This window comes from Portunus trituberculatus, chromosome 47, assembly GCF_017591435.1.
Source record: "Portunus trituberculatus isolate SZX2019 chromosome 47, ASM1759143v1, whole genome shotgun sequence".
NCBI lineage: Eukaryota > Metazoa > Arthropoda > Malacostraca > Decapoda > Portunidae > Portunus > Portunus trituberculatus.
This window is the reverse complement of record NC_059301.1, coordinates 4,508,044-4,523,119: the sequence shown is the minus strand read 5'-3', so window position 1 is coordinate 4,523,119 and position 15,076 is coordinate 4,508,044. Positions and strand designations below refer to the sequence as shown.

Genomic DNA, 15,076 nt, shown 5'->3' with positions numbered 1-15,076 from the left:
ACCACCTTGCATTATTCAACAGCGTTCAACAGACGCCCAACCCAACAACAATTAAATGACTCAAGGCGAGATGCTATAGGACGCCTAACTTCTGATCTTTCACTTGTTTCTGATTGGGGCAGAGAAAACCTGGTTTTGTTCAATGCCTCAAAACTCAATTTCTACAACTATCTACTCGACATAACCTTCCAGACAACTATCCTCTCTTCTTCAATAACACTCAACTTCCCTCTCCTCTACATTAAACACACTCGGTCTATCCTTCACTAAAAATCTAAACTGGAAATTTCACATCTCTACTCTTGCTAAATCAGCTTCCAAGAAGTTAGGTGTCCTGTGGCGTCTTCGTCCATTTTCTCTCCCTCCCAGCTGCTTGCTCTGTACAGGGCCTTATCCGCCCGTGTATGGAGTATGGCTCTCATGTCTGGGGATCCACACACAGCTTTACTAAACAAGGTGGAATCTAAAGCTTTTCGTCTTATCAACTCTTCTCCTCTAACTGACTGTCTTGATTCTTTAAGTCACCGCCGCAATGTTGCATCTTTATCTGTCTTCTACCGCTGTTTTCATGCTGTCTGCTCTTCTGAACTTGCTAACTGCATGCCTTCCCCTCCTGCGGCCTCGCTGCACAAGACTCTCTACTTCTTCTCATCCCTATTCTGTCCATCTTCCTAATGCAAGAGTTAACCAGTATCTTCACTCCTTCATTCCCTACACTGGTAAACTCTGGAACTCTCTACCTGTGTCTGTATTTCCACCTGCCTATGACTTAAACTCTTTCAAAAGAGGAGTGTCAAGACACCTCTTACGTTAACTGGACCCTCCTTTTAGATTTTTGTTTTTTCTCTTTCTCCTACTTTCCTCTTAACAGGGCCTGGCAACCAGCGGTTTTCCTTGGCCAGTGCCCTTTTTTTGAAATAATGAATGAGAGGTTCAACACTTTTTCATAGTTTGGGATTGCCTTGGCCAGTGCCCTTGTAATGGGTGTTAAAAAATGTAAAAACTACTGGATCCAATTTGGGAAAAAAATGAGAACTGTGATCAGAGATACATACTCAACTTGGGGTAAAGTAACTAGTGAAGTGCCATAAGGGTCAGTGTTAGCCACCATTATGTTTCAGATTTATGTGAACAACATTCACAATAACATAGCATAAATAATAGGATAACAAAGGGCCACCAGGGCCCACCTAGGTTATCCTGTATTAGTCACAACGACCTCGTCATCAGTACTTAAAGATACACTTACAAGTACACAATACATTATATACTAATTGTAAATATTTGGCCCATTAACAGGGCTAAGTCCTGCAGCGAACTCCTCTACAATCTGTGATCCCTATACATGGGGATCATGTCTTGTTTAACTATAGTAAATTTCTTATAAAAACTATCATGCAGCGCTATACATAATTATAAATCTAATAAATTTAAGTGTTTATCTAATCTGTTTGTAAACATTGTCAAACTAGTGCTATTTACAACCCTCTCTGGCATTGCATTCCAGAAGTCTACCACCCTATGACTAAAGAAATATTTTCTTATATCTAACCTGCAGCCTTGCTTTCTAATCTTCCTGCCATGATTTCTAGTCCTACTTCCCTCCTCTAATGTAAAGAAAGATCTCACATCTATGTAGTTTGTATCTGAGAACATTTTAAATAACTCTATCATATCCCCTCTTATACATCTCCTCTCAAATGAAAACATGTTTAATTCCTTTAATCTATCTCTATACTCCAGGTGCTTTAATGCTGGTATCATCCTAGTTGCTCTTCTCTGAACTACTTCTAACATGTTGATATCCTGCCTATAATGGGGTGACCAGGCCTGTATGCAATACTCTAAATGGGGCCTAACATAGGAATTATATAAGCTACGCACCACTTCCTTACTTTTATAACTAATATTTCTATTTATAAAACCCAGGATCCTATTTGCCCTATTTCTTGCTTCTAAACATTGCTTTGAAAATTTCATAGTCCTGTCTATCACTACTCCTAAATCCTTTCCTTCCTCTACTGCCTCTAGCCAACATCCCTCCATCTCATAGCTAAAGTTTGTGTTGTCTTTACCTAAATGCATAACCTGACACTTTTCAGAATTAAACTTCATCTGCCACCTGTCTGCCCATGCTATCAGCCTGTCCAGGTCTTGTATTCTGTAATTGTCCTTTTCACCCTGTACGGCACATGCTATCTTAGTATCATCTGCAAACTTTGATACTTTGCTACTAATTCCTATATCTAAATCGTTAATGTACACCAAGAAAAGAAGAGGTCCTAGCACTGATCCTTGCGGTATCCCACTAACCACTTCCTTCCACTCAGACATTGCCCCATTTAATACTACTCTCTGTTTCCTATCAGAAAGCTATTCACTAATCCAATCAACTAACCTACTAATCCAATCAACTAACCTACTAATCCAATCAACTAACCTACACTAATCCAATCAACTAACCTACAATGGGATAAACAGTTATATAAATTTATTCACTGATGATGCAAAGCTGCCAAGAGTTATCAAAACCAGGGAGGACTGTCTACTGTTGCAGGAAGATATAAACAAGATCTATGAGTGGATTAGGAAGTGAAAATTGAGAGTTTAATGCCAAGAAATGTCACATAATGGAACTAGGAAAGAGTAAGAGAAGACTGGTATGGAGCTATTTGATGAGGAGAAGAGCAAATAATGAAGACTAAAGAGGAAAAAGGTCTGGGAGTGATCATACAGGAAAATCTGGACCCCAAAAAACATATAAGCAAGACATTTGGACTATCATATAAAATTTGATGAAATTTATAGAATGATTTACATGTACACCCACAAACATCATACATACTAAAGTTTTCAAGCCAATTGGACTTACCATAAGTGAAATATGACCTATTTTAGGTTAATTTACTGAGCTCCTTAAAGATTAGAATAGAATTAGCCAAATGTCTGGGACAAATGTCTTGAAACTCTCCTCATAAAAGAAGTCAAGTCATAGGAAGATAGAAGTACAGCAACAGGCAGGGAGTTCCTGAGTTTACCAGAGAAAGGTATGAATGATTGAGAGTACCGGTTAACTCTTGAGAGTTGGACAGAATAGGGTGAGAGGAAGAAGAAAGCCTTGTGCAGTGAGGCTGCAGGAGGAGGGGAGGCATGCAGTTAGCAAGATCAGTAGAGCAGTTAGCATGAAAATAGCAATAAAAGATTACAAGAGATGCAACATTTTGGCAGTGAGAGAGAGGCTGAGGACAGTCAGTTAGAGGAGGGAAGTTGATGAGATGAAAAGCTTTTGATTCCACCCTATCTAATAAAGCTGTTTGAGTGGAACCCCCCCAAACATGTTAGCAGTTGGAGGGGCAAGAAAAACTGACAGAAACACCTCAGAATGCCTAACTTCATAGAAGCTGTTTTAGCAAGAGATGAGATGTGAAGTGTCCAGTTATGATTATGAGTAAAGGACAGACTGAGGATATTCAGTGTTAAAGAGGGAGACAGTTGAGTGTCATTGAAGAAGAGGGGATAGTTGTCTGGAAGGTTGTGTCAAGTTTGTAGATGGAGGAATTGAGTTTTTGAGGCATTGAACACTATTAAGTTTTTTTCTGCTCCAATCAGAAATCTTAGAAAGATCAGAAGTCAGATGTTCTGTGGTGTTCCTGCGTGATCTGTTAACTTCCTGAAGGGATGGTCATTTCTGAAAGGACGTGGAAAGATGTAGGGTGGTATCATCAGCGTAGGAGGGGATAGGGCAGGAAATTCAGTTAAGATCATTAAGGAATAATAGAAAGAGAGTGGGTGACACTACAGAACCCATAGGAACACCACTGTTAACAGATTTAGAAGAACAGTGGCCATCTACCATGGCTGCAATAGAACAGTCGAAAAGGAAACTTGAGATAAAGTTGCAAAGAGAAGGATGTAAACTGTAGGACGGCAGTTTTGAAATAAAAACTTTGTGCCAGAGTCTTATCAAAGACTTTTGATATGTTTAATTTGACAGCAAAAGTGTTACCAAAATCTCTAAAAGAGAATGACTTAAGACTCAGTAAAGAAAGCCAGAAGATCACCATTAGAGCGACCTTGGCGGAAGCCGTACTGGCGATCAGACAGAAGATTGTAAAGTGACAGATGTTTAAGATTCTTCCTATTGAGGATAGATTAAAAAAAAACTTTAGACAAGGAAGAATTTAAAGCTACAGGGCAGGCGGTGGCATAGTGGATAAGGTGTTGAGCGTGGGATTGGGCAGATGTCCACGCGTAGGTTAGAATCCCACCACATACCGCTTGGAAGCTATGTCATTTGTCAAGTGGTTTAAAGTTACCTACATGTCACCATGATACCTAGGTGGTTACACCAAAGATGCGCTTAGGCGTGATATGGGCCCTAATATGGGTACTGCAATAAATAAAATTGCCTACACCACTTACGGGTGGAAGCTGAACAGTACTTCCCACATATACTCTTCAAGTATGCCTACAGGTGCTATAGGCCATAACATAAAAAAAAAAAAAAGTTTGAGGAAAATATATATACATATATATATATATATATATATATATATATATATATATATATATATATATATATATATATATATATATATATATACACACACACACACATACATACACACACATATTTTATATCCTCTTTAGCTCTATAGTATTTCCTTTTTGAGATGTGTGTATTAATGTAGTTATGATGTATAGGAAAAGAGCCACACTTAGCCTTGTGCTGTCTTATCTTTGTTCTATTTTGCATCCAACTTTGTCTTGAATTCATGGATTCCTTTTGCACACACAGTCAAATTATGAAGTTTGTTCCAAGTTTTTATATTTCTATGTTGGAAACTATTACCTCTACTAATTCTTTTGTTTCATTGATAATTCACCGTGTAACAAAGCTTTTGTCTTTGAGTTGAAATTGTTATTTCTTATTTGCTTATGTCTAGAAAACATGAAAAAATACTTATATTCATTTCTAATTTTGCTTTTTTGTGTCCAGGATAATGACATTTTTTAAATTTACCCATTCTCATAGGGAAAAAGTGGCAAATTTGAAGTTTGACTTGAACAAAGTAGATACAAAACGACATATAATGCAATAATGGCATTTATTTATTCTAGAATTACATCAGTGAGACAATAGACACATTAGAAATGAGTAGTTCTTCTGTCCCAAAGGCAAAGATAACAAGGATACTTGGTAAAGCTGGTTTAGAGACCCATCAGGAAAGCCACCATTTTGAAGTCTCCTATAACCTCCCAACGGTACTCTTCATATTTCAAGGCATCTAACAACATCTTGACACTCTTGTATTCCTCTTTGAGCCGGACAGAGTGAGCGAGGGGGAGAGATGGGTACATATTCCCGTTATGAAGCAGCACTGCTTTGAGGCTTCTGCACGAGCTGTCGATAAAGAACCGCCACTCTTTGGGGTTAAGGGAAATTCCAATTGCCTCAAACAGACCGATCACATTGTGGCAAAAGCAAAGCTCATCTTGACGAGTGAAAAAGCTTGAAAATGCTGGTGACGCTTTCTCTGACCTGATATGTGCACATTCTCATCTAGCAAATTCCACTGCTTGAGTCTCGACGTTAAAAGTTCGCCATTTGACTTCGTGAGGCCAAGATCTCTGATCAGGTCATTGATGTCTTCTTGGCTGGGGTGGTATGGATTTCTCTCATCAGTTGCATCTCTGAACTCTGGATCAGTGTCTTCATGTTCTTCTGAACTACTTTCCTTTTGTAAACACTGCTGCTCTCTTAACCCCTTCGCGCCGGATGTTAAAAAAGCCCGCCTTTATGATATACGGGTGGTAGTGCCCCGAGCCTGGAAACTTGTGCAAGCTTGTCATACTTGTCGTCTTTGTGTATTATGCTGCTATTTTTTAGTCACTATATCGCCTTCGAAGAGGAAAGTGGACGCTTCTCTCTTCGGAAAAAGAGAGAGAGAGAGATTAGAAAATTTGTTGTTTTGTATTTGTGTGTGTGTGTGTGTTTTCACGAATGTTACAAGGCGGGATGCATGTAACTTATCTTCGAGAGGAGAGGGGATGGAGGGAAGGAGATGGGGAGGAGGAAAGGGAGATAGGGAGGAGGAGAGAGAGAGAGAGAGAGAGAGAGAGAGAGAGAGAGAGAGAGAGAGAGAGAGAGAGAGAGAGATGGGAACAGTCTATGCCATTGGGTAATTTTAGACACAAGGCAGGACGCATGTAGCTTATCTTTAGTGATTGGTGGTGACAAGGATGGTGGGAGGAGCACTAGGATTTCAAGGACAGCTTACGGCATGTGTAGTTGGTATCCAACACACTATATGGGACAACTGAACTGAAGAAAGCTCAGAAAAGAAATATGACGTCTACGTAGGCGTCACCGTATATGCTACTGGGGCTTCATGACGCCTACATAGGCGTCACCGTATTGAAGGGGTTAAGAGGAGTTGGTACAGGGAGCTCAGAACAGTGTGGCACTGGCGCAATGGATGACAGAAGGTCAGGATATATGATAGCAGGTGCATTTTTGCCTGCTCGATGTTTGGAAGGGTCTACCATACAGAAAAAGCAATTGCTTGAGTGATCAGTTGGTTCCCTCCAAATTTGGGGGATTGCAAATCTCATAGCTTTGTTTTCTCCTCTGTACCAACTTGTAAAAAGCAAAATGAAAACATAAGTATAAAAATACAGATACATTCAACTCAGTGTAATAGGATATGTTAAAATAAAAAATTATATACTGTATATATATATATATATATATATATATATATATATATATATATATATATATATATATATATATATATATATATATATATATATATATATATATATATATATATATATATATATATATATATATATATATATATATATATATATATATATATATATATATATATATATATATATATATATATATATATATATATATATATATATATATATATATATATATATATATATATATATATATGTGTGTGTGTGTGTGTGTGTGTGTGTGTGTGTGTGTGTGTGTGTGTGTGTGTGTGTGTGCGCGCATGTGTAATTCACCTCGGTCGCCTGCTGGTCACCCAGCCAGTCTTCCCCATTACGGAGTGAGCTCAGAGTTCATAGACCGATCTTGGTAGGACTGAGATCACAAAACACTCCACACACCGGAAAGCGAGGCCACAACCCCTCGAGTTACATCCCGTACCTATTTACTGCTAGGTGAACAGGGGCCACACATTAAGAGGCTTGCCCATTATATATATATATATATATATATATATATATATATATATATATATATATATATATATATATATATATATATATATATATATATATATATATATATATATATGTGTTTTCTTACCTTCCAGAGTTTTTTTGCAGAGTTTGCAGGTGAAATGAGGTGCCCAAAGTTTGTCCTGATCCCCGACAGGCATTCTGAAATATGCATTGTAGGCCTCGCTCATTTTCAGTGATCTTTCCAGAGAGTACTTTTTAGCTCTAGTTTTGATAAACTCGCCACAGACATAGCAAAATGCGTCAGCTGGATGCTTACAACCTCTGGATGCCATGCTTGATGAATGCAGATAGTATTGACTGATGACGATCGACTTGTTTACACATTAACGGCTAGAAGTGAACTGACCTGTTGAGCATACGTTCCCTGCATTTATACTGCCATATACGTTGCAAGAATGTTCTAGAAGTTCGTGAAACGTTTGGAAAGAATAGTTTTGAAAGTTCTGAAGTCATCTAGAAAGTTCTTTAATTTTTTTCACCAAATTAGTGTAGAATCTGTCTGGATTGGTGGGGATAATTGATATTAGCCTATTATAATAGGCTAGTTTCAAAACATCGCTGGCCAGTTTATAAAAATCAAAGTTTAAAGAGAATAAGCATTATATTCTTCGTTTTTTAGATGAAAGGAAATAGAAAATAACATTAATTGACCAAAGACAAAAAAAAGTCAAAATTTTTTTACACCGTGTAATTTTGTCATTATCTATAAGTTTATTGATTTTATTTATTTATTTATTTTTACTTATCATTCATGTACCTGTAGATGAAATTTGGTTCTTCTTTACATCTGTCTACATTATTTTTCTTATAAAACTTATGTTTGTCTCTTCTTATCTTCACATATTGGTTCCTTTTCCTTATATAGTTGGTCTATTTACCTTGCTTCATGTTTTTCCTTCATTTGTTCCATGCGTCTTCTTTTTCATGTCTAGCCAATGAACATTTTTGAGCAAACCACTCTTCTCTTTTTTGTTCATCACTTTTTTATTCTGTTTAACTCTCTATTGCATTAGGGTGCTGGACAGAATAGGGGTGAGAGTAAAAAAAGCCTTGTGCAGCGAAGCCACAGGAGGAGGGGAGGCATGCAGTTAGCAAGATCAGAAAAGCAGTTAGCATAAAAATATTGGTAAAAGATAGCAAGAAATACAACATTTCGGTGGTGAGGAAGAGGTTGAAGAGAGTCAGTCAGAAGAGGGGAGTTGATGAGGCGAAAAGCTTTTGATTCCACCATATCTAATAAAACTCTTTTTTGTATGTAGGAGGGGCATAGGGTAACAAAAAATGGAAAAAACAAAAGGTCCACTGGGTTGCCAGTTCTCTTAAAGTTAAGTGAGTTATCTAATATTCAGAGACAAATGTCTTAAAATCTTCCTCTTGAAAAAAGTCAAGTCATAGGAAGATGGAAATACAGAAGCAGGCAGGGAATTCTAGAGTTTACCAGAGAAACATATGAATGACTGAGAGTACTGGTTAACTCTTGTATTAGAAAGTAGGATGGAATAGGGGTGAGAGGAAGAAGAAAGCCTTGTGCAGCGAGGATGCAGGAGGAGGGGAGGCATGCAGTTAGCAAGATCAGTAGAGCAGTTAGCATGAAAATAGTGATAAAAGATAACAAGAGATGCAACATTTCGGCGGTGAGAAAGAGGCTGAAGACAGTCTGTCGGAGGAGAGGAGTTGATGAGACGAAAGGCTTTTGATTTCACCCTATCTAACAAAACTGTGTGACCCCCAAACATGCAAAGAGTACTCCATACAAGGACAGATAAGGCCCTAGTACTGAATTAGCAGTTGGAGAGGCAAGAAAATCTGGTAGAGACGCTGCAGAACTCCTAACTTCATAAAAGCTGTTTTAGCAAGAGATGAGATGTTAAGTTTCCAGTTTAGATTATGAGTAAATGATAGACTGAGGATGTTCAATGTAGAAGATGGGGACAGCTGAGTGCTATGAAGGAAGAGGGGATAGTTGTCTGGAAGGTTGTGTTGAGTTGATAGATGGAGGAATTGAATTTTTGAGGCACTGAACACTACTAAGTTTTTTCTGTCCCAATCATAAATCTTAGAAAGATCAGAAGCCAGGTGTTCTGTGGCATCCCTATGTGGTCTGTTGACTTCCTGAAGGGTTGGTCGCCTCTGAAAAGATGTGAAAAAGTGTAGGGTGGTATCATCAGCGTAGGAGTGGATAGGGCAAGAAGTTTGGTTAAGAAGATCATTAATGAATAATAGAAAGAGAATGGGTGACAGGACAGAACCCTGAGGAACACCACTGTTAATCTACTTAGGAGAACAGTGGCTGTCTACCATGGCTGCAATAGAACAGGCAGAAAGGAAACTTGAGATAAAGTTGCAGAGAGAAGAATATAAACTGTAGGAAGGCAGTTTTGAAATCAAAGATATATGTTATTTGCCTTATTTAAATTCAAAACTATGTTATCTTAATTTCTTGAAGATTGCAGGTATTTTGTGTATATTAAATTTCAACTGTTCTTCACTTATGTAATTGTGAAAACCAATGAAATATGAAAAAAATCCAAGATTCATGTTTTATAAACTAGCTTTACAAATGTATCAACAGTGCAGTAACCAAAATATATCTGTGCTTATAGGGAATAAGACTGGAGGACATTAAAGCAGCAGGTCATGGGAATGAAATTGATCTGTTTCAAGAATTAGGCATCCTACTGGACATAGAGGATGATGTCTTCTGTGACAAACAAGACTGCCAAGGGGAAAAAAAGTGAGTATAACCTGTAAAGTTTGTGTGTACAATATACATACTGTGTTAATATATTATGACAATATTTTCATGTGAGTTTTTTAAGATTATCAAATATAGAATATCTTGAACTCTTTTGAGAGAAGTTTCAAGATATTTCTATAATTATGAGTAATACCTTTTGGCTCTCTTATGTATGGAGTGGCATCTCAGTTGGCTTTTTTTAATCAATTTATCAATTGATTTACTTTTTGAAATCTTTCTTCTTGGATCTTTCAACCCTAAGCTCTCTTTCTTTGGTTATATTTTCTAAAACATGACATTCACAGCATAATGGTTTGATTGTTTAAATATTCTTGTCTCTACATTTGTATCCATCGCATCTGCCTTCACTATTAATTGATATGTATTGATGTAATATATCAGTCCTTTTTGTTTGCTTTTCATCAGTAACAGAGTAAAAGGTTTCTAGTCCTTTGCATTGAAGTAGCATTCTTGATCCCTTTTAAGTATTTTTGTGTAAACGTGTGATAATTTTTCTTTATTTTCTACACACAATTAATCTGTGTATTCATTCAAGGATCTACCATTATGTAATTAGACTGAGTAAGTATTGAAGGATTAGTACCAGATTCTACACATATGTTTTGCTTTTTATTTCTCACTCTATCAGACTATTGTTCCTGTCATTGTTTTTTTTAGTATCTCATTTTCACCGCATCTGTCCTTTCACATCACATGTAAAGCTTGATGCTATACATTTACAAAGAACGTTAAAACTCATAATCAACAGTAATGCATATTAATCAAAGTCTATTTTAGTTACAAAAAATGTGATGTAAGCTACACTCTATCTCCTTTGGTTTAATTCAAAAAGACACATTTGTCATAATCTTATTAATTTCTCTTATGAGTGTCCTACACTCAATGGTGTTTTTTATAAAAATTTGGCTTCATAGTCATGGAAAAAAGAAAAAGAAAAAACAAAACAAACCAACAGACAAACTGAACACTTTTAACCCTTATGTTCCGGCGATCATATATGAACGATTGCATCAGAGCGTCCGTAGCGACGGCGATCGTTCCTGTAATCAAGAATTTTCGCGCCTCATGTTTGAGCTCCACGCGTGGTTTCTCGAGTCAGATGGCGAGTGGAAGTATCTGGCTTCTTTTTTCACCCGTAGTGTTGCCACTAGCTCTGTATATTTAGGGATAACGAAGCTATTCTCCCATTCTGAGGGTGACACTTGGCAACCCCAGCAACCCGCCGTGTCGAAACCACCCTGATAAGAGCGAAGGGACGTCTCAGTTCATAACTTACTATGGAACAAGACAGATAATTTTTATTTAGCAGTGCTTCTGGGCCTGACTACAGTGACAGTGATTATGAGGAAGAAACTGAAGAAAGCGAAGACAGCAGTAGTGAAGACTCAGAAAATGATTCAGAGGATCCACCTGTTTTCTCAGAACAGAGAGAAGACAGAGATAGTGGTGATGGAGAACAGACTCCAAACATCGTATTGAGAACCCAGAGTGGCTCACGGAAACGCAGGCGTACCTCTCGTGTTCTGGGAAGACGATCAAGGGGGCGTGTGTGTGTGTGTGTGAGAGAGAGAGAGAGAGAGATAGAGAGAGAGAGAGAGAGAGAGAGAGAGAGAGAGAGAGAGAGAGAGAGATGATACCTACATGTTATTTGCTTGGAACTTGATATGAAAAGGGGTGAAAGAATAATCTCTCTCTCTCTCTCTCTCTCTCTCTCTCTCTCTCTCTCTCTTTTTTTTTATTTTTTTATTTGAACATAACTTTATACAAAAGAACATGTACCCAAAGGCACACTGTCGTGTGCTACCTATTCTAAGGGTACTACAATCTATTTCTCTACAATATTTACAAGACTTAAAAATAGATAATATACAAGATGGTCAGCATGTAAATGGAGCACTATTCGTTTCACTTCACTAGCACTATTCACGCACTGCACTACACTGAGTGTCACGTCACAAAGAGTGTCAGAGGAGTTGGCAGTGTCTGTCTCCACTTATGTGCCATCAGTTTGACACTGTGAGTGTTCATCTCCTGGACGTGAGGCACCGCGGCCGTGAACAAGTTCCACATCCTGGAGACGCGTCCTGCGAAGGTGCGTTGATGCTGACACCCGTGGGATCGCGGCACCTCTACGGCGTCACCACCATTGAGCACCGTTCTCGTGCTCCGTGCGGTGACTCTTAGAGGATGACGCAGCCCTGCCAGATGTGGCACTCTTTGCACCTGTGCCTTATGGAACACTACGATCGCCGCCACGTCTCTGCGGTGTTCCAGTGAATCAAGAGGACGCTCAGGCTCTGGGTGAGGTGGTAGTGCAGCATCTACTAGCCGTATGGCGCGGCGTTGGATGCTGTCCAGTCTCCTTCTGTGTGTGGCGGCACAGGACATCCAGGAGAGAGCTGCGTACTCAAGGTGGGGCCGCACCTGTGCCTTGTACAGCAGCAGTCTCCCTTCCTGTCGAGGAAACTGGCGATCCTTCTGAGAGCGGAGATCCTGTGAGAGGCTTTCTTGGCAATGGTTTTGACATGCCTGTCAAACCTCAGCCCTCGATCCACCTCCACTCCAAGTATCTTGACGTCATCTTGGAGTGGGAGCAGCAGCGCCAAAAGACAACTTTCCTGCCATTGCTGCCATGGCGGCTGGGGACCGAGAGACAACCATTGCCTGTGTCTTCTCCGGCGCGAATGTCACTTGCCAGCGAGCACCCCACTCCTTTATCACTCGTAGCTGCTGATTGATGGCCTCAGCAGCCCGCCCACTGTCCTGGCGTGGATAGGTATAGGAGAGGGTGCAGTCATCAGCATAGGCCATGACTCCTGGCAGTAGCTGGAGAAGATCATCCACGTAGATATTCCACAGGAGTGGGCCAAGAATTGAACCCTGTGGCACTGATGCCTCCACAGGCAGGGACTCAGATGTTTGCCCGTTGACAACCACCTTGAGGCTTCTGTCCTGCAGGTAATTTCCCAGGAGTCGTAGCAAGCCACCCTGGATGCCTTTAGCACGAAGCTTTTCTAGTAATCCGTTGTGCCATACTTTATCAAAAGCTCCTGCTATGTCCAAAGCAACCACTATAGTGTCCTTGCCGTCGTCGAGGGCGTCCTGCCACTGCCTGGTGAGAAGCATCATTAGGTCGGAGGTTGACCTTCCAGGTCTGAACCCAAACTGTTGGTCTGAGAGGAGGGCATTGTCCTTGAGATGGCTACACACCACCTCTGCCACGACCCTCTCAAACACTTTACCCACCACTGACAACAGGGATATGGGTCTGTAGTTTTTTTGGGTCCGTCCTGGAGCTTTTTTTGTGTACGGGAACTACTCGAGCCTCCTTCCACACTGAAGGCCAGACGTTTTCCCGTACACAAGTTGTGAAGACTTGGGTGAGAGGGGCAGCCAGTTCCTGGGAGCATCGCTTCAGCAGGTGCGGGCTGATGTCATCAGGGCCGGTGGCTTTCTGTGTGTCCAGCCCCCGCAATAATCGCTTCACCTGCTGATGCGTCACCTCCACCATGGTGACAGTCTTCTCACATTGCTGGACCAGCTGAGGCGGTGGCTGCTGTGGATTCCCGACCTTCATTTTTCCAGCAAACAAGGAAGCCAGCAACTGTGCCCTCTCCTTACTGCTGGTGGCGACAGTACCGTCCTGCTTGCTGAGGGGAGGGATGGATTCTTGGTGGCCAGTTCCTTGTTTGTCCTTAACAAGAGACCACCAAGTTTTGTTTCCTACGCCAGTGCCACACAGTTTCCGGCGCAGGCTTTCCTCCCACTTTTTTAAGGCCCACTTGCTGGTTACCACCATCCTCCTGCATGCAGCCCTGTGCAGGTCCTTGTTGCGCCGAGTCGGGTTCCTCTTGTAGCGGAGCCAGGCAGCATACTTTGCCTCGGCAGCAACACGGCAACGGTAGCCAAACCATGGCTGATCCGTCGATCTGGTGGTGTATTCCCCTGTGTGGGACGTGGCGTCTCTGGAGGGCGAGAAGGTGAGAGGTGAGTGCAAGTGCTTCACTCTCTGCTCCTCCCTGTAGCAGAGTGGCCCATGGGGTGTGGGTCAGGTCGCGGCGCAGGGAAGCCCAGTCTGCTTTGTTCCACAGCCAGATGGTGCGGGTGGTGGCCTCGTCCTGAGCCACGCCCACTTCCAGCTGTGTCAGTACAGCGTGATGGTCAGAGCTGCCCACGAGCCCCAGCTGATGACACTGAAGCTTGTCTTCCTGGTAGTCTGAGATGACAGGGTCTAATGTCCCTCCTCGTTCATGTGTGGGGAAGGTGACATGATCTGTCAGACCCTGCACCTCCAGGAGATTCTCGTAGGCGTCTCTTTCCAGGTGGTGATTGAGATCCCCCACAATCAGCACGTGGCTGCAGCTGTGTGCCATCATCAGGTTGTCTAAGGTCTCAGTCAGGTACAGGAGTGAGTCAGGCCCTTGTCGCGGGGGGCGATACAGGGCACACAGCAGGAGGGCTGAGCGGTCTGCCAGCATTACTCGGAAGTACATCATCTCCATCAGTGGAGGCGTGTCTATGTCGAGTAGCTGGGCCTGCATTCCTTCCTTGAAGCAGACAGCCACTCCACCTCCTGTTCGCTCCTGTCGGTCCCTCCTCACCCAGTGGGTGAAGCCCTGCATCCTGCCATACGTGGGCTCCACCTCACTGTTCAGCCATGTCTCGGTCACCACAACAACGTCTGCATTGTGTCGTTGCACACAGTTGTGGTATAAGTCTGCAAGGTTAGTCCGGAGACCACGGACGTTGCTAGAGACGACCTTTAGTTGGCGGCGGGGCAAGCTGGCTGTACCATGGTGAGGGATGGTAGTGAGCGAGGCCTGCTAGTCCGAGGTGGTGGTTAGGGTCCGCGGCCGACTGCTGGTACTGGTGAAGAGGAGTGGTCCACTGCCGCCCCTGGCTCTGATTCCAGATACCAGGCTGAGGAAGGAGTGGGCGAGGTTGTGGCAAGGACTGAAATGAAGTGAGGGGGTGGGCGGGCTGAGGCGCTGCAGGTGGGAAGGGTGTGGCTGTGTGTCTTTCCACCGT

At 41.6% G+C, this 15,076-nt stretch overlaps 1 protein-coding gene across 6 annotated transcripts in view; it reads left to right on the top strand.

The window, feature by feature from the left end:
- Positions 1–15,076, top strand: part of LOC123520512 (4-hydroxyphenylpyruvate dioxygenase-like protein) — a 64,485-nt gene that overhangs the window by 16,404 nt on the left and 33,005 nt on the right. For all 6 annotated transcript variants that reach the window (XM_045282832.1, XM_045282833.1, XM_045282830.1 and 3 more), the window contains one exon: positions 9,894–10,024. In XM_045282832.1, the coding sequence (XP_045138767.1) occupies positions 9,894–10,024 (131 nt within the window). The remainder of the gene's footprint in view (positions 1–9,893; positions 10,025–15,076) is intronic.